At 54.3% G+C, this 21,296-nt stretch overlaps 1 protein-coding gene across 1 annotated transcript in view; it reads left to right on the plus strand.

Moving 5' to 3' along the window:
• The window catches only part of PUM2 (pumilio RNA binding family member 2), a 71,633-nt gene extending 52,110 nt beyond the window's left edge, over positions 1-19,523 (plus strand). The window contains exons 13-20 of the mRNA XM_044663002.1: positions 8,489-8,756; positions 11,465-11,594; positions 14,307-14,435; positions 15,007-15,144; positions 15,233-15,358; positions 15,962-16,083; positions 16,729-16,921; positions 17,126-19,523. Coding sequence (XP_044518937.1) covers positions 8,489-8,756; positions 11,465-11,594; positions 14,307-14,435; positions 15,007-15,144; positions 15,233-15,358; positions 15,962-16,083; positions 16,729-16,921; positions 17,126-17,257 — 1,238 coding nt within the window. The 3' untranslated portion in view covers positions 17,258-19,523. The remainder of the gene's footprint in view (positions 1-8,488; positions 8,757-11,464; positions 11,595-14,306; positions 14,436-15,006; positions 15,145-15,232; positions 15,359-15,961; positions 16,084-16,728; positions 16,922-17,125) is intronic.
• The last annotated feature ends 1,773 nt before the right edge of the window (positions 19,524-21,296 follow it).

Raw genomic sequence — 21,296 nt, forward strand, 5'->3', positions numbered from 1 at the left:
CAGGATCTCCTGTCTCTAGGCCTGACTCTCCAGCCACTGAGCCAACTAGATGCCTCTGTAGATGCTGCCATTCTACCCCTTATGTATAATTGAGGAAACCGAGGCAGACAACATTTGTCATTTACACCTGCACTGAGTGTCTGGAGCTGGATTTGAACTCCACTCTTCCTGCACTGCCTAACCCTTCTACCTGCAGAAGACCTCCTTGGCTGGGTGATGAGTGAACGTGAGCCTCTTCACCCGCGCAGCCTCCAACCTGGGGCGGTTCCTCCTCTCCTCCCTCTCGGATCATTGCCCTGGCTTTAGGGTGGGCCTGTCTGCCTCTGCTCTCTCCCAGCCTGCAGGCCCCAACGGGGCTCCCCCTCTCCAGGTCCGCGTTGTTCTCCCTCCATCCTTCTAGAAACACTGCGTTTTCCCTGTATGTCCCGAGGCATCTTCTTCCTGTTGCCTCCCTCCTCGAAGGGAACCCCGACAGCTGCCTGCCAACACCGGCTCACAGAGAGAAGGCCTTGGAGGAAACCCCGAAGTACACGGGGCTCACGTTGTGATCCCCCAAAAGCACGTGGGAGTCGAGGTGATCTCGGAGCCCACATCGAGGCTCTTCTTTGTTCTTGGCTTCTCGATTCTTTGGGCCTCCATGTGGAATCTTCACAGTTTCCCAGGCAGCAACTAGAAGGCCAGCCGTGAGCATCAGTTTTGGCTTGGGGGGTGGGGGGGGTGTCTCCTTTTTCTCCCTATCTTCCCCGATTCCCCAGGATTTGCTTTGATCAAGGCCAGTGTTCACCGCCACTAAGGCAGCATTTCCCGTGTTTTCTCTCCTTGGAGCCTTAGGCCAGCCTGTGAGTCCATTTTATGTGAAAGAAGAGTGGACAGAGCCTTCGCCCCGAGTCTTCAGCCGGGGGAGTCGGGAAGATCTGAGTTCCAATCCCCCCTTGGGCACTCAGCAGCTATGAGTCTCTGAGGTTGTCGCTTCACCTTTGCCTGCCTCAGTGTTCCCATCTATAAACTGGAGACGAGCATGGCCTCTGCCATCCTGGTTTGTTGTGTGGCCCAAATGAGACAAAAATTGTGGCTTTGGGTCAGATCCCCACAGTAAAGTGAATGTCACCCAGATGTTTAAGGTTAGGTTGACACTCATGTGGTCTGTTGGTGCGCAGTGGGGGTGTCTAAAGGGCCAAGGACCGTGTCGCGCCTCTGCCCTCTGAACGGCTGGTGACTGTGGAAGGGAGCGGACGCTGCGGGACTCTGTCAGACTGACTTTGGCATCGAGGTCTCGGGAGAGGGAGGCCGCAGCAGAACACACGCCCTTATCGATGGAATTTGTGGCCCCCAGACTGGCCTTCTCCCATGAAGAGCCCTTTTCTGGCAAGAGCTGATGGGAAAAGGCCGGAGTGGCGGGGCGCAGTCAGACTGGGATTCTAGAGGCCCTAGGAGTGATTCTGGAGTGAGATCCAGAGAGAGTCCAGTCCGGAATGCCAAAGACCATCTGGACCCCTTGTGGAAATGGAAGAGAACTGGGTCAGGCCTTGGGCCTCCATTCTGCATCATTCAGACCCACTGAAATCTCTGAAAACCTCTGTCTCCACTCTCAGTGGGGCCCAGGCTCAGATCCTGAGCACCAAGAGCAGTGCATTGGGGCAGAAGAGTGGGAAGGGCTAGGCAACCAGGCCTAAGTGACTTGTCCAGGGCCACATGGCTAGGACCTGACTTCGGATTTGAACCCAGGACTGACCTCCCTTTTCCAGGCCTGGCTCTCCATCCACTGAGAAGAATTGCCAATCTGAACAGCTACCTGAAAATATGCGCAAGTCATGAATATGAATCCACATGCAAATTAAATCAAACCTGAGGCTAATGGTCCATTCTTGGACCTCTGAAGTGATTTGCGGCGCCAGATTCCACTTTGCCATTAGGTCAGGAAGTTTCTCGTTCCTTCCCACACTGTGAAGCCGTGCTCTGACCTCGGGCATCCATCCCCTGTGGTCAAGGCTCTGGCCGTGCTCCGGGGGGCAGTGATGGAGTGGGCTGACCACTGAGGAGCCTCCCTGCACACCGCCAGGCTGGGTGACTTTTGGGTCCCAGGTCTCAGTAAAGCACGGGAAATGTGACAATGACACGGCTAGGTTGTTGTGGCACTGACAATGGACAGAAAGTGTATGGCCTGGGAAGTCAGGGATGTTTGATTCTGTTCCTCTTTGCAGTTAACATCTTGTGGGTCGTGGAGAAATGGGCTGTTTTCTCCAATTTCTCCTGCTTTGGTAAGATATGGGTCATTTGGGGGTTGGAGCCCTTTTATGAGCCTTGGCCAGCCTTGTTTAGGCTCAGCTACGTGAACAGACTCGAAAAGGTTCTTGGAAGACCCATGACTGTCTGGTTTTTTTTGTTTTCTTTTTAATCTTTACCTTCCAGCTTGGCATCTGTACTGTGTGTGCTGGCTCCAAGGTGGAAGAGTGTTATGGACTGGGCAATGGGGGTTAAGTGACTTGCCCAGGGTCACCCAGCTAGGAAGCGTCTGAGGCTGGATCTGAACCCAGAACTTCCCCTCTACAGGCCTGGTTCTTTATCCTATTGGGTTAAAATCTTAAGGCCAGAACGTTGAAGGCATTGCTTCCCTCCAGCTCTAAGCCCTAGCCATTTCAGCTTCCTGAGGGTGAATAGAGCCTCAAGACATTTTGATGGCTTAATTTTAGAATATTGAGTTGAGAAACAAGAATTTCTTCTGCTCTCATGTCAGGCCATGTTCATTGTAGTATAAATTATGTCATTTTCAGGAGGCAAGAGAAGTTTTTCTCACTTCCTTTGATAACCTCTGCCATTGCTAAAGAACCAAGTCAGTGGGAAATTTTCCCTTGACAACAAACAATTCCTTTTATAAAGTTAGAATCTCCAGAAGTCACCTTGACCAACAACCTCCATTTATAGATAAGCTGAGGCATAATATAGCAAATGACTTGCCATAGCACGACTAGATTGTGGGCAGCAGGTCTAGTGTTCTTTCCACTGCCCCCTACCTTTCCCATTCCCCTTTGGGGAAGTTACACAGCCAGTCGATTGGTGGCTGAAATTTTTTTTTATTGAATATGTTTCCATGGTTACAAGATTCATGGTCTTCCCCTCCAGCAACACACAATTCCACTTGATCAAGATCTATTTCCATATTATTATTGATAGTTGCATTGGGGTGGTCATTTAGAGTCTACATCCCCGATTGTATCCCCATCAACCCGTGTGTTTAAGCAGTTGCTTTTCTTCTGCGTTTCTGCTCCCACAGTTCTTTCTCGGGATGTGGATACATTCTTTCTCCCAAGTCCCTCAGCATTGTCCGGGGTCATTGCGTTGCTGCTAGTAGCAAAGTCAGTCATGTTCATTCAGTCTGTGTACAATGTTCTCCTGGTTCTGCTCCTTTCACTTTGCATCAATTCCTGGAGGTCGTTCCTGTTCACATGGAATTCCTCCAGTTCATGTGTTTTGTTTCAGGTGTAATTAGTGAAACTTAATTCTGTTCATTAATAATTTTGTTTTCTATCCTTTACTTTAATTCCCTTCCTTCCTCCCACCCTCCTCGCTCCCTTTTCTTCTGGTAGAACATTTTTCTTGGAGTTCCAGAGACTTAAGGATTTAATGGTAATTGAGTCTGAATTTTTAAATGGTATCGACGCACTTGGAGAGGTTTTCTGTGTCTGTTTTTGGTACCTATTTTAGTAGAATAGAGGTCCAGAGTTTCTTTGTGGTGGTCTTGGTAGTCAGTTCAACCAGTGGCTCAATCATCAGAGTAGACTGTAAATGCTCATTGAATGACCTGGCTCAGTGGGGAAACTGCTGCCCATGAGGAGTGCATGCTGCCCAGCACACACCCTCTTCTAGGCCTAGGGCCCAGCCAGCTACCAGTGATGAAGTGGCCCCAGTGCTACTGGGTGGCAAAAGCAGGATTTAAAAAAATTTTTTTTTTTCCTTTTTAAAGAATATTTTCCCATGGTTACATGATTCATGTTCTTTCCCTCTCCCTCAACCCCCCTGTAGCCGCTGCGCAATTCCACTGGGTTTTACGTATGTCATTGATCAAGACCTATTTCCATATTATTGATAGTTGCACTAGGGTGATTGTTTAGCGACGACAACCCCAAAATAATATCCCCATCAAGCCATGTGTTCAAGCAGTTGTTTTTCTTCTGTGTTTCTACTCTCACAGTTATTCCTCTGAATTTGGACAGCATCTTTCTCCTAAGACCCTCAGCCTTGCTCTGGATTCTTGCATTGCTACTAGTAGAGAAGTCCAGTATGTTTTATTCTACCACAGAGTATTCATCTCTGTGTACAACGTTCTTCTGGCTCTGCTCCTTTCACTCTGCATCACTTCCTGGAGGTCTTTCCACTTCACGTGGAATTCCTCCAGTTCATTATTCCTTTGAGCACAATAGTATAAATTCCATCACCAACAGTTACACAATTTATTCAGCCGTTTCCTAATTGAGGGAAATTAAAGGCAGGATTTTAATCTAGCCCTCTTGGTCCCAGGCTGCAGCCTCCACCAGGTGCTTCAGTATAATGGGCGATGTGATTTCTAGTCTCCACTTGGGACTCCTGAGATAGGGTGATGAAGACGTGTTTGTGATATCCCCACTGGGTGCCAAGCTGAGGCTCTTTCATCCCAGAAATAAATGGGAGCCATCAACAGTTTCTGAGTTAGCGGGGTGATAGAGTATTTAAGGAATATCACTTCAGCTATGTAGTAGCAGCAAACATTTCCGTAGCACCTACGATGTGCCAGAGACTGTGCTAAGCGCTTTACCAATGCAAATGACCCTGCCAAGAGCCTGGAGAGGGAGGTTCTGTTGTTGTTCTCATTTTACAGATGAGGAAACGGAGGCAGAGAGAGGTTCAATGACTTGCCCAGGGTCACATAGCTAATAAGTATCTGAGGTAGGATTTGGCCTCCAGGCCCAGTGCTTTATTCAGGACACCCTTGAGTGCTAGGTTTGGTAGAGCAGTGAAAAGGAGGCAGACTCAACTGATAGTCTACATGTGTGCTCATAGGCTGCATACTTGGGCACGTAGCTGTCCTGGAAGGGAGACTGACCAGACCGGGCATCGGGAGGTGCCTGTGATGACTCTGACCCTCCGAGAAGATGAGGAGGAGTGTAAGAAGTGTCGCTGCCACGGCTGCAGCAGGAAGCGGGCAGTCCCCGTCGAATGACAGGTCTGAATTGGGGTATGATGCCCATTGATGGAGGAAGGAGAGTTAGCCCTCAGCCAAACACATGTCCTTTTGGAAAGGAAACCACGTGCCCACCCAGGAAAGAACCATTTCTGTTCCTCCCGGGGCAGGGGGGCGTCACACGGCTAGACTCAGAGGAAATGTTTGCTCCTTTCCTATGTCTGTGGCTGTCTTTCCTATTGGCACGAAGATGAAAAGCAGGAAAGCTCTTCTTGTAGGTCACTGCAGGTTGGTTCCTTGGGATGCTGCTTCATCCCAGTGCCATGTCTACACTTGTGTGGCCCTTGTCCACACCGCCTTTCTGAGAGCCTCTTGGAATCGAGAGCGTCCTTCAGAGTCCAGCCCTGCCAGAGTCATTTCCAATCCCTTTATTTTGTGACCATCTTTTATTTATGAACATGCGCTGCTCCCTGCCCCGAACAGTGCCACAGCATATAGGAGGAGACCCTTCACCAAGAAATGTTTGTGAATCTGCTTCTTGATCTGTCTATACTGCTTCAGTGAATCCAATGATTCCTGACACAGAACTGGTGCAGTGAGGTTCCTCGAGATTCCTTCTGGAGATCCTACGATCCTAAGATTCTGTGGAGGTGGAGGAGGTTCTGGGACCGGTCCAAGCTCCCTGAGCAGCGACATGTGCATCTTCTGAGCTGCTGAAGGGAAGGCCTCAACAAGTGACGCTTGGGAAGAAGCTGTGGAATGCCGGGTGCCTAATTGGACTTCAGATCCGGGTAGCCTGAGGAGAAGCTCACTGGTTGTGAACAGCAGGATGTGGAGAGTCGGAGGAGGGAGAAAGGGGACACTCAGCTCCAAAGGATGACCGTCCAAAGGCCATTCTTTTTCCCTCCTTCTTCCCGTCCTCCTCTCAATACTTTTGTGTCAGTTCTAAGTAGAAGGGCGATAAAGGCTAAGCAATGGGGTTCCACAGCTAAGAAGTGTCTTAAGGCCAGATTGGAGGCTAGGACACCCCATCTCTAGCTGGCTCCTGTCTACCCAGCCAAAAAGAAAACCCTCTTTTCCCACTTTTGTGTTCTCTCCAGCCAGTGTGGATGGACAGTGGGGACGTTTCAGTCTCTTACCAAGTAGGGCTTTTGCTTTTGATAGCTTTTCCATGATGGTGTCTCCCGGAGGAAAAGGTGGCCAAAGTGTGGGGGTTAGTCTCTCCCAGAAACCTCGGTGCCTCTGATCTGGACCAGGGCGCCAGGCCACATTGGCACACACCTTCCCTCCCCAAACATTTTATCTCATGTTTGTTGAACTGCTTGGGTCCAGGGAGTTTCTTTTTTTAGGCTGTTGGCTTTCTGTCTCTGTTCTCCTTGAGCTCTTCCTGTCTCCAGTGACAAGTTGTCCTCTGTGTGTGGCCATGACTCCGTCCCACCCCCTGTGGTCTTCCTCCCTTCAAGCACACCCCTGTCACCCTCTTGTCTTCTAAGCCCTTTAACCTCTGTAAAATGAGGATGGAGGCAGCACCTGCTTCCCAGGGTGGTTTTGAGGAATGGGTGCTTGTGAACCACATGCTGAGGGCTCAGGAGGGCCAGCTGCCATTAGGATGAAACAATCTGACAATCCCTCCCCCCCCCACCCCCCCCAAATCCTTCTTGGCCCATTGGCGCCCTCTTGTGTGTCTGACCAGCCCCAAGTCTGCCCTCTGCTGGACTCCCTCTCAGTGTGACCTGTCTGCCTCTGTTCTAGGCTCTCCTTGGAGCTTTTGGCTTCTGCCAACCGCTTGACCGATCCCCTGGTTACCCAGGGCAGTCTGTGGCCTTCTTCCTGGGCGGGGGGGGGGGGGGGGGAGAGCTTCCCCGCACAGCCAGCCAGTGGCCAGGCTTTGTCCTGGTTCTGTTTTTCTCCCCTGGCATGGCTGCCACTTCTCCCTCCAGCTTTGTGGCCTCCTCACTGCTCTCTCTGTCTTAGAATCAGGGCCACAGGAAGGCCCAGGCACAGGGGATTCCTTCACTTGCTCAGGGTCACGCAGCTTGGACACAGTAGAGGCTGTCATTTAGTTAAAAGTAGGAGTTTGGGCAAAACGAGTGGTCCTGGCCATCGCTAAGCTTCATTGCTGGGCCCTGGAAGGGGGCGAGGGTGCTCTCTGCTCTCGAAAGGGAGAACGTCACTGGGCGAGAAGCTTCGCCTTTTTCTATCCTTCCCTGTGATGGAGTGAAGTTTTTACGTGGATGGGCAGCTAAAACATAAGCGACCATTGGGACAGTGGGGCCCCCTCCTCCCCCCAAGAGCAGTGTCCAGAAAGTGTGCCAGGAGTCTGTGGGCTCGGGCAGTGGGAGGCCTGGGCTCTGCGCGCCGTGGTAGAAGTGCTCTGGGCTCAGGTGGGGGAGAACAGCATTCGGGCCCGCGCTGGATGGTTCGCAGGGTTTCTAGTACTCACGTGGGACGGCTTGGAGAGCCTCTGTCCAGAGGCTGGGGGGAGGCCTGGAGCTGACTGGGAGAAGAAAGGACTGAGAGCCCCAGGCCGGGCACAGAGGCAGAAACAGACGCGGCTCCCGAGTCCCTCACTGTCCACGACTCGCTGCCAAGGGCTTTCCTTCCCAGTGGACCTGGCATGTGCACGCTTCTCTGGGAATTCCTTTGCCAGTAGAAAGCCAAAAGGGTGAAGACTAGGAACTCGTCACTGTTAGCCTGTAACATTGGCGTTTAACCCTTCCTAAGCACCCATTCTAAGGGCCGGGTAGTGGGGGGCGGGGTAAGTGGCTTGCCCAGGTCACACAGCCAGGAAATGTTGGGGGGCCACTTTTTGAACCCAGGACCTCCCCTCTTCAGCCCTGGTGCTCCCCTTAACATTTAATGTGTCTGTCCCCCCCAAAGGCTCTTGGGAAGTGACAAGCATCTCCAGGGCCTGGAGCCCTCTGGAGTGTTGGTTCTCGGGGGAGGTTGGAGAGGGTGGTGAGCTGCTCTTGAGTGCTCCGTGCCTGGAGGGGCCAGGCTCACCAGCCTGATTTCCCTGGCAAGTCAACAGCCATCACTCTGTGCCTCAGTTTGCCCGCCAAATACTTAGTGCTCAGTCTTTTCCCTCCACGTCCTGCTCTTTGCTTCGCTGCCGGGGCTCCCTCAGAATGAGTCTTGGCGTATTTGCTGTCCGTTTGTTTCTTTCCTGATGTTCCTGTTCTTTTTTGCTCATCGCACCCAGGCGGGTTCCCCTGCGCGTGTGGTAAATCAGAATTCTGAGGGGAGCCTCTGTTTGCTCACTGCATCTCAGGCTCAGCAGACTTGGGTTTGGGATGCTTTGAAAGCCCGCTTGACGAGAGCCCTTTGCCGTAGGAGGCCTGGCCAACGGCAGCGGGCGCTACATCTCGGCGGCTCCGGGAGCCGAAGCCAAGCACCGCAACGCATCTAGCGCCTGTAGCCTGTTCAGCTCCAGCAGCCAGCTGTTCCCTCCCTCCCGGCTGCGCTACAGTCGGGCTGACATCATGCCCTCCGGCCGCAGTCGCTTGCTAGAAGATTTCCGGAACAACCGATTCCCGAACCTCCAGCTCAGAGACCTCCTGGGCCACATAGTAGAGTTTTCCCAAGACCAGCACGGCTCCAGGTGAGTGTGCCCATTGCTTTCGGGGGCCCCAGGTGGATCAGAGGTTCCGTGTCAGCTTCATGTGCCCATGACGATCGGGAAGGCAAGTGCTAGGCAAATGGGGTCTCACAGGTAGGAAGATTTGAACCCATGCCCTTCTGACTCCAGGCCTTGCTCTCTATCCCCTGCCTGCCCCCTGGCATAGATCCTCACTTCCCTGGTGAGATCTGTCCTTGGCAGGTTCAGAAATTGCTCCGAGAACGGGAGAAGCTAGTCTAGGAAATGGTGGACCTACCTTTCCCCTAAAACAAAATCTTTGCATACCAGGCCCAAAGCTGCATTGAGATGTCTCCTCTTTGCACTTGCTCTGGGTAGCTCAGGGGGCTCGTTGGCATTTGTTTTATGTTCTGGGGCAATCGTGATTTCCCCTAAAGTTGGAGGGAAGAGGCCGACACATGACTGGTTCAGGAGTGACTTTGGGCCAGAGCGAAGTGGCTTTTGCCCGACTCTGCGCCACCCGGCTGTGCTCTTGGGACTTTGCCCGTTCCCTTCTCAGATCATTTGTGTCTAGCTAGGCCCCTTGGCCCTGCATGAGTGGGATGTCGGGGCGCCTCCCTTAGATACTCTCAGAATAAAGACACAAACGGCGAAGCTAGCAGGGGTCTGGGCCAGGGTCCTCAGGACTTGTTGCTGGGGCAGAGCTGCCTTGCAACATGGAGAGCTTTGGTTCCCCGCTCGAGGCCATGCAGCCATGATCTGCCCAAAGATTCTCCTCCCCCCAAATGAAGCCTGGTGCCGTTTGCATCAGGAGTCGAGCAAGCACGCTTGAGACGGGCTGGCGTCATTTCTACAAGTCACGCAGTGGCACTGCGCCCCAGATTGGGCATCGAAGAAGCATTTTTCTGATTCTGCCCAGACTGAGAAATGGCACGGGACACAGGAAACAAAGGCCTGGCCTTGGAGTTGGCTGGTCCTGGGTTCAGGACCTTCCTCTGGTACATATGCTGTGGAGTTCAAACAAACCATTCGCATCCTCCTGGTGATCCCACGCCTGGAGTTTCCTATACGCTCCGGGTGACTTCCCCTCTTCCCCCAAAACAAAGAAAGAACGACCTAAATCCCGACTTTTGCTCCATTCTGTCTCTCTTCCGATCTTTGGGAAGGTATAGCTTGTCTGATTCAGATAGAAAGGGCTGATGTCGACTGAAATGCCAGGCCTGCTCCTTCCTCCCCCTGGAGCACTCGGCAAACCAGAGACTGGCTGACCCTCCCCAGCTCAAGACTTTCCTGCTTGGCTCCTTCTGTCTATGCCTTTCCCAGCTGTCCTTCTCGCCTTCTGGTAGCTCCCTTCAAGACCCCCCACCCCACCCCACCCCCAGCACCTTGGCTCTGCTTTCCCCTCTGCAATGACCTTGTAAGAACGGGAGCTCTTTGAAGGCGTCTGTCAGTGTCTGGGTCGTCCACTTTGAGGCATTGCCTGTGGGTCTAGAACCCTGACCTTAGTTCTCCTGGACGCTGGCCCTGAGGAGGGCGTCACCCCTAAGGCTCTTGGGCCTCTAAGATGTCATAGCCTGCCCCCAGGAAATCTGGACCTGGAACCACCAGAGCAAAAAGAACAGTGGGGAAAGGGGTGGGAAGGGAAAAGAATGGAACAAGCAGCTCAGTCAGCTTGGATTCCTGACAATTCCTGAGCCTCTAGAAAAGGGGGGGGGGGCAGTGCTCACAGGGGATTAATACACATCGGGCTGATCCTCTTTGTGTTTTTAATGGCCGTTCAGGGAAATGCTGTAGATCTTTATCAAGATTTTAGGGCATCCCCCTCCCCCTCCAAAATGTTAAAAGGACTTGATAGTGTAGTTGTATGGATTTGGAGTGCCTGGCACAGCAAACAAATTTTAGCAAACTTGGTGCTACAAATCCATGATAAAGGCAGAGCTCATGAGGCAGCCAGCACTTTGAATGAGACTGAGGGTTGGAGGAGTGGCAGCCTCAAAACCTGTGAGGTGACTCCGCTAGAGATAATGCTTAGAGAATAAAGGGATATGCTTAGGTACCGCAGGAATGGGGCAGTTTCCTCATCTGTATTAGACAGGCTCCTCCCGCTCTCCATCTTATCCTGTGGCAAGCATGTGTTTGATGCCCCAGTCAGACTGTCCCTGGAAAAGTGCGGCCGGTTCTGGGCACCCCGGATCAAGAAAGACATTTCTAAGTGAGACAATACCCAGAAGAGAGCCGGGGTAGAGAACAGCTATAGGTTTGTCCTATGAGAAGAGTGACTGAGGAAGCTGGGAAAATGTCACTGGGAAGACCAAGAGAAGGCCTGTCGTCTCTTAGTGTTTGAAAGGAGGAGGCAAAAATCAGGGGTGGACAGTGGCCAGTAGCAGGGGCAGAGGGGCAAAGGAGGCCCCAGCAGGTGGGCTGACGTTTGGGGCTCTGCTCTCTCTGGAAGTTTTTGATCAGAGGCAGCCTGGATCCTCGTCTGCTAGGTCGTGGGGAGGCCTTGTGTTTAGGAGTGGGTTAGACTCGGTGCTTGGCTTTGGAGTTCTGCGTTTCTTTGGATGGAGTAATGGGACAACAAGAGGACCAGGCTTCCAACACGCTTCCCATTAGCCGCAGGTTTGCCCTTCATTCTCCGCCCCTCCCTCTGTAAATGAGTGGATTATGTTCTGGGTGACCCTCTCAGAGCACTGGGCATCTGTGGATGGCCTTTGCCTTTCTGTTCCATGCAGATTCATCCAGCAGAAGCTAGAACGAGCTACACCTACTGAGCGCCAGATGGTGTTTAATGAAATCCTGCAGGCAGCCTATCAGTTGATGACGGACGTTTTTGGCAACTACGTCATTCAGAAGTTTTTTGAGGTAAGCGTGTGAGCTTTGGTGGGAGCTCTGGGGACTCCCTTCCACTAGGCTTCGGGGGTTTTTTGGCTTGGTGTCTTCCCGCCTTTGGGGAGCTCTCGTTGGAATTTCAAAGGCTGACTGTCTTTGACTCTGCTCTTCTGTTGGTGAATCTTCTCTCTTGGCATCTCTCCCAGCCCCACTCCCTGCTCTCTTTGTCTCTTGTCTCTTAGCGCTGACATTTGGGTGGTGGCGGCGGGGGGGCACCCAGGGGCCTCCAGGAGGACCTTCTCTCCTGAAGACCTCGGGAAGAGGGAAGGTAGAAAGGTTAAGTTAATCTACCACATGGAGGACCAGAATTGAGGCCATTTCAGCTGTTAAAGAAACGTGTGCCAAGCTTACCTCTCAGTAAAGAAAATACTTCTTTCCAGAATCTGTTCTCATCCATGGCCACATGCCCAAATCTCTCAACACTATTGTCAGAGCCAAAGGCATAGTCTTGGAGCTGAGCCTCAGAGCACCAGCAGGCCTGTGCTTGGAAGCCTGGACAACACCAGCAGGACCTGCCAGAGTTGGCACCCTGCAGGCACAGCCTTGAAGACCTGCTGGAGAACTTTGGTGGCCTTTTCTTCATTCTCCTTTTTCTGTTGGCCACCTCATGGCCTTGGCCCTCTCCCTTCTGGGTTTTCACATCCTTCTCTCTTCTAGTTCTCTCTTCCTATGTGCATCACTGTTCTGCCACCATTACCTTTACTGCATTTGCACCCATATAACCCTGCATCAGTCTGTCCTGGGCCCTCCTCCTCTGGGCTACCTTATCAGTTCTTGGGGGTGCAATTACCATCTGGGTGCTGATGAGTCTCATCTGTTTGTCCAGCCTTAGCTTCACTCTCTTAACCATCATTCCCTCCCCCCCCCAACCCTTCCCTTCTATTGGTTTTGGTTCTGAGGCAGAGGAACAGCTACGGCTTCGTAATGGGGGTTAGAGTTAGGGATTTGTCTGGGGTCACAGCTAGGAATCATTGGAGGCCAGATTTGAATCCAGGACCTCCCATCTCTATCCACTGAGCTACCTAACTGCCGCCTTGACCTTCAGGCTTAAACATTTCCAGCTGCCTATTGGACATCTTGAACTAGATGTAGATAACCATCTACATCTACTAGATGTAGACACCCGACGTGTCAGACTGAACGTGTTACCGCTCTTCTGCGGCCCTCCCCCTTCCTGAGTTCTGCTTATTGGCGAGGGCTCCCCTGTCTTTGCAGTCACCCGAGTTCATAGGCTTCGTGTTATCCTCACCTCCTCCCGCCTGCATCCAACCAGCGGACTGTTTCTGCCTTCTGCGGGGCCGATATTCTCCACCTTCTCTCCTCTGACCCTGCCAGCTCCTGGGTGCAGGCCCCTCATCCCCTCAAGCTAGATGGCCTGCCCAGGCCACTCCTCACTCGGCTCTCAGAATAATTTTTCCCAAATAGTCCATTTCTTCGGTAAATTCCAGTGCGCCCCCCCCCCCCCCCCCCCGCCTCTCCCCCCTGTGTCAGATAAAAAAAATCTTCTGGTTCCCAGGCTTGGGGAAATGACGTTTGCCAGGCGATGGGGAGATGAGGAATGAAAGGCCTGTACTGCTAATGGGGAGATGGCACCCCCAATTCGAGGTAACTTACGAGAGAGTCACAAGGGGTTAGAAGAATCAGATGGTAGAGAATTTATTTTTTTATCCTAGTGGATTGGTTGAGATGGAGAGTGACATGGCCGGCTCTGTATGGACTATCACGTGGTCGATCGTGGGTAGGGCAAGGAGGGGGCTGTCGCAATAATGGAAGCTTGAGGGGACGAGGGCCCAGCCGAAACGGAAGGAAGGGCTTGGGGAGAGATGTGTGGGTGGAGAGGGCGAGATGGGACAGCTCACTGGCTACACAGGGTTGATGGAGAAGAGAGATTTTGTTTTAAACCTTTGGGGTCACGCCACGAAGAGCCCGAGCCCTGGAGGTGACCATCTGTGAGTAGCCACACCAAGATGACTGGGAAACCTCTGTAAGAGTGGACGAGGGGGCTGAGATGGAGAGGAAAGAAGGGGAGCTGGGGCAGAACAAGAAGGTCTCCTTACTTCCCTTGGGCCACTGAAAAAGCAACAAGCATCACCTCCTCCCCAGGCAGGAGTCCAAACTCCAGCTAGAGACTTCTTTTTCTCCCATGAGCCTTTTGCGGACCAAGCCATGCTTTTTGTTCACCTTTGGCTCCTTGACGCGAGTCCATTTTCTGGACATTCTTTCTTAAACTCTTGGTTGGGGCGTCCCTGTGCGTCCCCGTCGGTCCCTTTGGACACATCCCTCTTTGCCCCTCTGGGCACTCGTTTCTGTGTGTCTGTCTCTCTGCGGGATTTCATTCCCGAGTGTCTCCCCTCTTTCCTGGGCTGACTTTACCTCTCCTTCCTCTGAAGCCGGTCAGTCTGCTCTGAAGAGGCACCAAGGCAGGTTCGTGGCGTTTTCAGTTCGGCAGTTCATGAGAATCAGATCCACGACTATTTCCTTCCTTTGGTGCTTGAAACAATCACGCTTCACGTCAGCCCGTTTTTAACTGCTCTGGTTCGAGATACGCTTGGGGGAAGCAGCTACCGCTGCAGGCCTGCAGTCTGGACAAGTCGGCCTTTAAAAATGGGAATAACGGTGCCCTCCGAGGGAACTCCCGATCCTGCGCTGCTGGGGATCACTCAGTCTCCTCTTTTCTCTTCCTAGTTTGGGAACCTGGATCAGAAACTCGCCTTGGCGACCCGAATCCGCGGCCATGTGCTGCCGTTGGCGCTCCAGATGTATGGCTGCCGTGTCATTCAGAAAGCGCTGGAGTCCATTTCCCCTGACCAGCAGGTAATTGTAAGTTAGAACCACATTTTTTAAACATTTTATTGGCTTAGAAAATTGTTTAAGCTTCTCTTTTCTGCCTTCTTTGTTATCTTTGAATACTGTAAAAAGTAAAACGATGTTTTCCCAAGTGGATCACTGAAAGGATTTGCGCTAACATTCCGTAAGAACAGGAAATCGTTGTGGATTCGCATTCTTGAAGCTGCCTCGGTTTATCCCGTCACGTTTTCTTCCAGTCACTCAATAAGGATTTCTTGGTCGCCTCCTGCGTCGTCCCAGGCAGTGGTCTAGGGCAGCGTTGGCATGGGGGTGCCCAGCCACCCAAAGCTCTCCGGGCTAACGCGGGGGCTCCCAGGCAGCTCCAAGTTGCCGTTTCAGCACGCAAACTCGCCCACCTTCGCCCACGCTGCCCTCGGGGCTGCCCTCATTCCGTGACGGCTCCGTTGGCGCAGCAGCGGTGGTTCTGGCGGGGAGCGGGCCCGGCCTGTTAAGGTTCGCCCGGCTCAGGCCGCCTCCGCCCCAAGCCCTTTTACTGCGTGCGAGTGACTGAGCGCTTCCCCCGGCCTGTGTCTTTCAGAACGAGATGGTCAAGGAGCTGGACGGCCACGTGCTCAAGTGCGTGAAAGACCAGAACGGGAACCACGTGGTGCAGAAGTGTATCGAGTGTGTGCAGCCGCAGGCCCTGCAGTTCATCATCGACGCTTTCAAAGGACAGGTGCCGTCCCAGCATCCTCTGGGGCCCGGGAGGGAGGCCCCCTCTGGGCCCCCCACGTGACCCCGTTCTGCCTCTGTGTCTTCTGAAGGTGTTCGTGCTCTCCACCCACCCCTATGGCTGCCGCGTCATCCAGCGCATCCTGGAGCACTGCACGGCCGAGCAGACCCTGCCCGTCTTGGAGGAGCTGCACCAGCACACGGAGCAGCTGGTCCAGGTAGGGGCCGCCAACCCGGGGCCGTGGCGGGAGATGCTGGAGAAGCGTGTAGGGGTGGCCGAGGCCGGGAGACGGTGCCCTGGTCTAGGGAGAGGCCTGGAGAGCGGCTGGGGGAGAGGGGAGCGAGTCCCCCTCCGCGCAGGGCTTCCCTTCGCTGCCCCCGTCTAGTCCTCCCTCCACAAGGCTCCACGTCCTGCTTGCTGGGCGTCCGCTAAAGGGCTTTCCTAAGGCCGGGGAGCTGCCTTGTTTTTGTGCCTTGGCTCAAAGCCACCTCCTACGAGAAGCCTGCTTTGATGAGCAGCATTGCCCAATGCCCCACCTCCCCCAGAGTTCCTTGATTCACAAGGATACGCGCCTCTTGCCCCCACGAGGTGTGAGATTTCTCGAAGGCAGGGCCTGGCACAGGGCAGAAAGACAGGAGGATCCCCAGAGGGAGAGCGGCCCGAGGGCCCGAGAGGAGGTGGCATCACCGATGATGCCGCAGAGGCCATGGCACAGTTCTTGGGCGTCCTTCCAGACGTTTGGCTGTGCAGAGGCTGGCGGGGTGGGCAGTGCCCGGCGGGCTGCCTCAGACGCCCCTGATTCCGCCTCGTCCGGTTCTAGGATCAATATGGGAACTACGTCATTCAGCACGTTCTGGAACACGGCCGCCCCGACGACAAAAGCAAGATCGTTTCCGAGATCCGAGGCAAGGTCCTTGCCCTCAGCCAGCACAAATTTGCCAGGTAGGGCGGCCCAATTCCCACATCTCCGGGGTCTCCACAGAGCGAGACTCGCGTCTTTCCTGCCTTCGGCTGTCCGGACCTCCGGTCAGACCTCGGCTCGGAAGGGCCTTGCTGTGGGGCCTCGGGCAGTCCCGCTGCGGGTCCGAGTGGCCGTTGGCGTCCTCCCCACCCCCCCAGAGAAGGTGGCGATACGGGAGGGGGCATGAGGCGTTTCTGCTCGCTCCGGCCCATATGCCTGGTTCTGTGTTCATAAAAGCAGGGCTAAAGAGCCGCCCAATTCCCAAGCAGGGGCTTCGGTGGTACGGCCCCGCCATGGATGCCCTGCGATGGGCACTCCCCCATTAGATAGCCTTGGCATTGCAGAAGGTGCCCGGACCAGCTGCCCTTCCCTGGGCCTCCTCCCGCCCACGGCCCCGCTCAGTGTCTGCTTTGGAGTGGAAAGGAATCTCTTCTGGATATTCGAGGCACGGGGTTGGGGTGCAGCTTAGTTAGGCCTGTGGACGGGAGGCCCCGGGTTCTAATCTGGCCAAGTCCCTCCACTCCCGGTGCACCAGAGAGACCTCCCCAGGCTAGCCGCCTCCTGGGCTTGGCGTCGGGCGTCTATTCGAGCCATCCTAGGAGGCTTTGCGCTCTTCTCTTGGTCAGCAACGTGGTGGAGAAGTGCGTGTCGCACGCGTCCCGGGCCGAGCGAGCCCTGCTCATCGATGAGGTGTGCTGCCAGAACGACGGTCCTCACAGTGCCTTATACACCATGATGAAGGACCAGTACGCCAACTACGTCGTCCAGAAGATGATCGACATGGCGGAGCCCGCCCAGCGCAAGGTCCTCATGCATAAGGTAGGCCAGGCCTGCGGTGGGGAGGCAGGGGAGCAGGCCGGGGAGGCCTAGGTGCTCCCGCTCCTCCTGGGTCCCAGCCTTCTGTGTCTCTCCCCATTCTGCCCCACTCCTCCCTGTTCCCTCGACTTTGGGGGTCCTTGTCGCGGTCCCGTCGGCCTTTGAGAGAAGGCTCTGGGCCGCTGACGGTCTCTTTCTCGATCCCAGATCCGGCCCCACGTCACCACGCTGCGCAAGTACACATATGGGAAGCACATATTGGTCAAGCTGGAAAAATACTACCTGAGGAACAGCCCGGAGCTGGGGCCCGTCGGAGGCCCCCCCAACGGGGTGCTGTAGGAGAACGTTGCTCTGGTGAATTATCAAAACACAACTCAACTAGGAATGTTCGGATTTTTTTTTTTTTTAAGCAGACATATTTATTGACTTGATTCATCCATTTGTAAATTTTTTAAGGTTCTTGTGTATATTTGGGGGGGGTGAATGATAGAATATCTCCAACCCTGATTAAAGACCTATCAGATTGGATTGCTGGCAAAGCACAGAATGCCTGTATATGATGTAATTGTATCAAAAATAGCTGTCACATATTTTGTAAATTTTTACCTTGTAAAGTCACAAAAAATAGTTTTTAAAAGGAAAAAGTACAGTATTCTTTTAATAAACTGGCTCGCAATCTGGTAGGTCTACTACCCCATAGCACAACAGGTTTATAGACATGTATATAGAATAATAGTCCTTATTTTTCCCCCTTTCTGTGAAGCCTTTTATACCAGATTGACGATTACCTGCATAAATATTATTCCTATTTAACAAAGGAAGTTCAGTTGTATTTTGGTAATTCACCCCCCGCTGCCCAAGAAGACGAGATCTGAGATGCTCCGAGAAGAGAAGGGCTCCCCTCTGTGCCGTGAGCTGGGCTGTACGGACGCTGCCCTTCGCCCTCTCCCAGCGCACAGAAGAGCGCCGCGGACGCCTGTCTACTTAACGCTTGTTGGAGGCGCAGCTGGAGACGGAGAAAAATCACGACGGCGAGTGGAGGGGAGCGGAGGTCGGGGCGAGGGGGCCCCCGAAGCGTGAGGACTGAGCCCCCGAGGGCTTCCTCGCTGCCTCTCCGTATCAGCTTCGCGCGCGTCGTTCCTGGGTGTGAGTGTCCGGTCGGACGGCAGAGATCGGCTTGATGTTCATTACAAACTTTGCTCGTTTGGTAGTGAAGCTTTTCTTGGCTGTACAGATGTACATTTGTAAACCTTCCTGCTGGAAATGGAATTGGTTTGACCCTTTGGGGGGGATAAAATTGCATTTTCGTGTATATTCCGATCCCCAGCCCTTTTGCCCCGGCATATAGTGTTGTATAATGTAAATTTATTTCTCCAAATCAAGAGTGATTTTTAAGGAAATTTTATCTTTCTATGGTTTCGGAAGTCTGGCCCGGGTTTCTTTTTAACTATTGTGAGAAAAGTCCTTTTGTTTTAGAGCATACCTGTAGGTTCTGTTCCGACAGATGGGAGTCAGGGTATGGTGTGGACGGAGACGGTTCTGGAGGGAGAAGGGCCTCCGCGCAGAGGCCCAGGCAGGCTCGCCCAGCCTCCCCGATGGGGCGGCCGTTTTCTTGTAGAAGAGTCCTGCCTTTCTGACCGGCCTCGCCTCGTCTGCTCTGGACGCCGGACGCTGTAGCAGAGACACGAAGACGCTGTCCGTTTACAAGAGGCCTTATGTACATTTCCCAAGGAGCTTTTTAAGGCAAAATTGCGACCCTCTGTGTATAATTAAAATCGTTTTTAATCCTTTGCCTATGGAAATATTTTGGAAAAAAAAAAGCTTGCTTTGTATATTCAGTTTCTGAAAGATAAAGAAAGTGCTTTGTATTTTGTTGAAGTCAGTATTTTGTATAAAACATTTCGGTTGGCCCATCCCAGTCATCAGATCCTGTCCGAGGGCGTTCGATCCGGGCTCTTGAGAAGAGGAGGAGCCCCGCCTGGCCAGGCCTGCTATTGCGAAGCTGGACCGAGCAGGAGTGAAGAAGAGATGGAAGGGAGCCGAGCTCTCCTTGGCGGCTCTCCGTCTCCCTCCCCCAGGGAGGGTTTGGGGAGCTCCGCTAGATCCCCGCAGCACCGTCTTTGCAGAGCCTCCCCCCTCTGCCAGTCCCGGCCCAGCCTCGGTTCGGGACTCGTGGAGGTCGTGGCCTCGTTTTACCCAATCATGAAGCCCTCTGTGGGCCGCTATGCATCGGGCCCTCGGCCTGCCTCCAGGACTGGTCTTCCTTAGAAACGGGATTAGGAGCCCGAGCCCCCCTCGGAAGGCGAGCGGGCTTCCTCTGCCCCCGCTCCGAGGCTCCCCGGCCCCCCGCAGCCCTGGGTGCTCCTCTGGGGCGGAGGGAAGTCTGCTGGGGCAGAACCGTCCCGCCTTTGCACACGAGCGAGCGTCTCCTTTTGAGATGGATTGTTTATGGACCAGTTTGTCTCGTCTGAGAAGTCCCGGCTCTTTTCGGTTCACATGGAATAATGTTTTATTCACTTATTTGTATATTCTGTATAAACTAGAAAATGAAACGTGTGAATAACATTGTATGAAATAAACCCGGTCTTGTGTTTTTCTCTAGGGAGATCCGAGCAGCTCATTGATGCTCCGCTCACCCCCTTGGAGGCTTCCGGGCCTTGCGGGGTGGGGGGGGGCGGGGAGCCTCTCTGCATCCTTTGTCACTAGATTGGGGGGGCCCCTTCCTGCTCTGCTGCCTGGGAGCCGATGCGCGCTGAGGCAGAAGGTAAGAGTCCCCCGCCCCGAGGAGCCTCTGCCCTTGCTGTCGGCCAATCCCGCCGGGCAGGGGACGTCTGTGGGGCTGCTCCCCGGCGGGCAGAGTGCGGGGTCAAGGCCTGTCCGGAGGTGGGCTGCTGCTCTGTCCTGGCGAGGGGGCTTGGTAAGACTGCTTCAGGGCAGGAGGTCCTGGGTTCCAGTCTGGCCTCCGTCGCTTCTTAGCCGAGTGTCCCCCCATTGCCTAAACCCGTACAGCTCTTCTTCCTTGGAGCCCAGCCTCACGATTGCCTCTAGTCTGGAAGGGGAGGCTTCATGGCGCAGAGGAGCGTCCTCTGAGGCCAGACACCAGCCAGTGACAGCAGGAGAAAGTGGTTCTTCAAGTCTGCACACGGACTGCCTCGGCCCGGGGGGGACCCTCTCCTTCCCCCTCCGAGCTGCCCAGAGAGCAGAAAGCTGGGGCGATGGAGTCAGGAACGGCCTCCCGTCCGCCTCCTTCCCTTCCCGTCTCCCAGCCTGTCTGTGAGGGAGGACAAATTGCCATCGTTTAGCCCTTGCTAAATGGGGGGGGGGCCCAAAAGGCAGTGAGGCCCCGTGGGGGTGGGCAGGACTCGAGCGTGTTCACCAGACAGGTGGGCTTGGACGGGGGCCGCAGCTGGAGGAATCCAAGAATGGAAGAAGCCCCCTTCTGGCCTCCCAGGGTGGCGACCAGAGCTGGCATGCGGAGCTCTGTGGGCACGCCGCTGCCAGGGGTGGGGAGCGGAGCCCCCGGGCCTTCCCCACTCCCTGGGTGAAAAGGGAGCTGGCACCGTCCAAAAGGTTCGCCATCCCTGCCTTGGCACAATGCCTGGCACTGATTTGGAGCTTAATAAATGCTCGTTTCCTGCTCTCTGGAAGGGGGGGCGGTGCCTGCCTTTGGTTCCTGCTTCTGATAACGAAAGCGGGGGCGCTTGTGGAGGATGGGAGGGCACCAAGGAGTCCGTTTAAGCATTTATTAAGTGCCTGCTGTGTCCCCAGAAAGCAGGGGGACGTTCTGGTGGGAGGGGCAGGAGCCAGGCGTGGAGACCCCACACTGAGCGTCCCACGCAGTGCTCTGGAGTGCCGCCGCCCGACTCCTTCCTTCTGGTGACAGCTGATAAGAGCTGAAGCTCTCCCCACGCATGCTCCAGGGCGTTTGGCTGCAGGTGGGAGGGAGACCCCTGCAGGCTCCGGAGGGGGTGCTTGCGGGTGGAAGGGACGCTCGAACCCTGCTCCGAGGTTGGCGAGGGGAGGAAGGAATGGGAAGAGCTCAGTGGGTGGCTGGAGCCGAGATGCTGCTACGCCACAGAAGATGAAGCAGAGTGGCCCCGAGGGGCTGCCTGGAGGAGGCACCGAGCCACCTGCTTCCTACTTAACTCCTTGGATGTGGCTAGGACTGGGGTGGGGAGAATCCTGTAGAGGAGCCCAAGGGGGACACCCCCACACCCCAGCAGGGGTAAAATTGAAGGGGCTTGAGCTGGGAAATGTGGAGCAAGCCTCGGGGGGGTGGGGGGTGGGAGGGGTCCTGCTGGGCTGTGTGGGGGCCAAAATGGCAGGCTGAAGCTTCGGCACTAGTTGGGAAGGGGACGAGGCCTTCCGTGGCCTCGGC

Source organism: Gracilinanus agilis, chromosome 2 (assembly GCF_016433145.1).
Source record: "Gracilinanus agilis isolate LMUSP501 chromosome 2, AgileGrace, whole genome shotgun sequence".
Taxonomy (NCBI): domain Eukaryota; kingdom Metazoa; phylum Chordata; class Mammalia; order Didelphimorphia; family Didelphidae; genus Gracilinanus; species Gracilinanus agilis.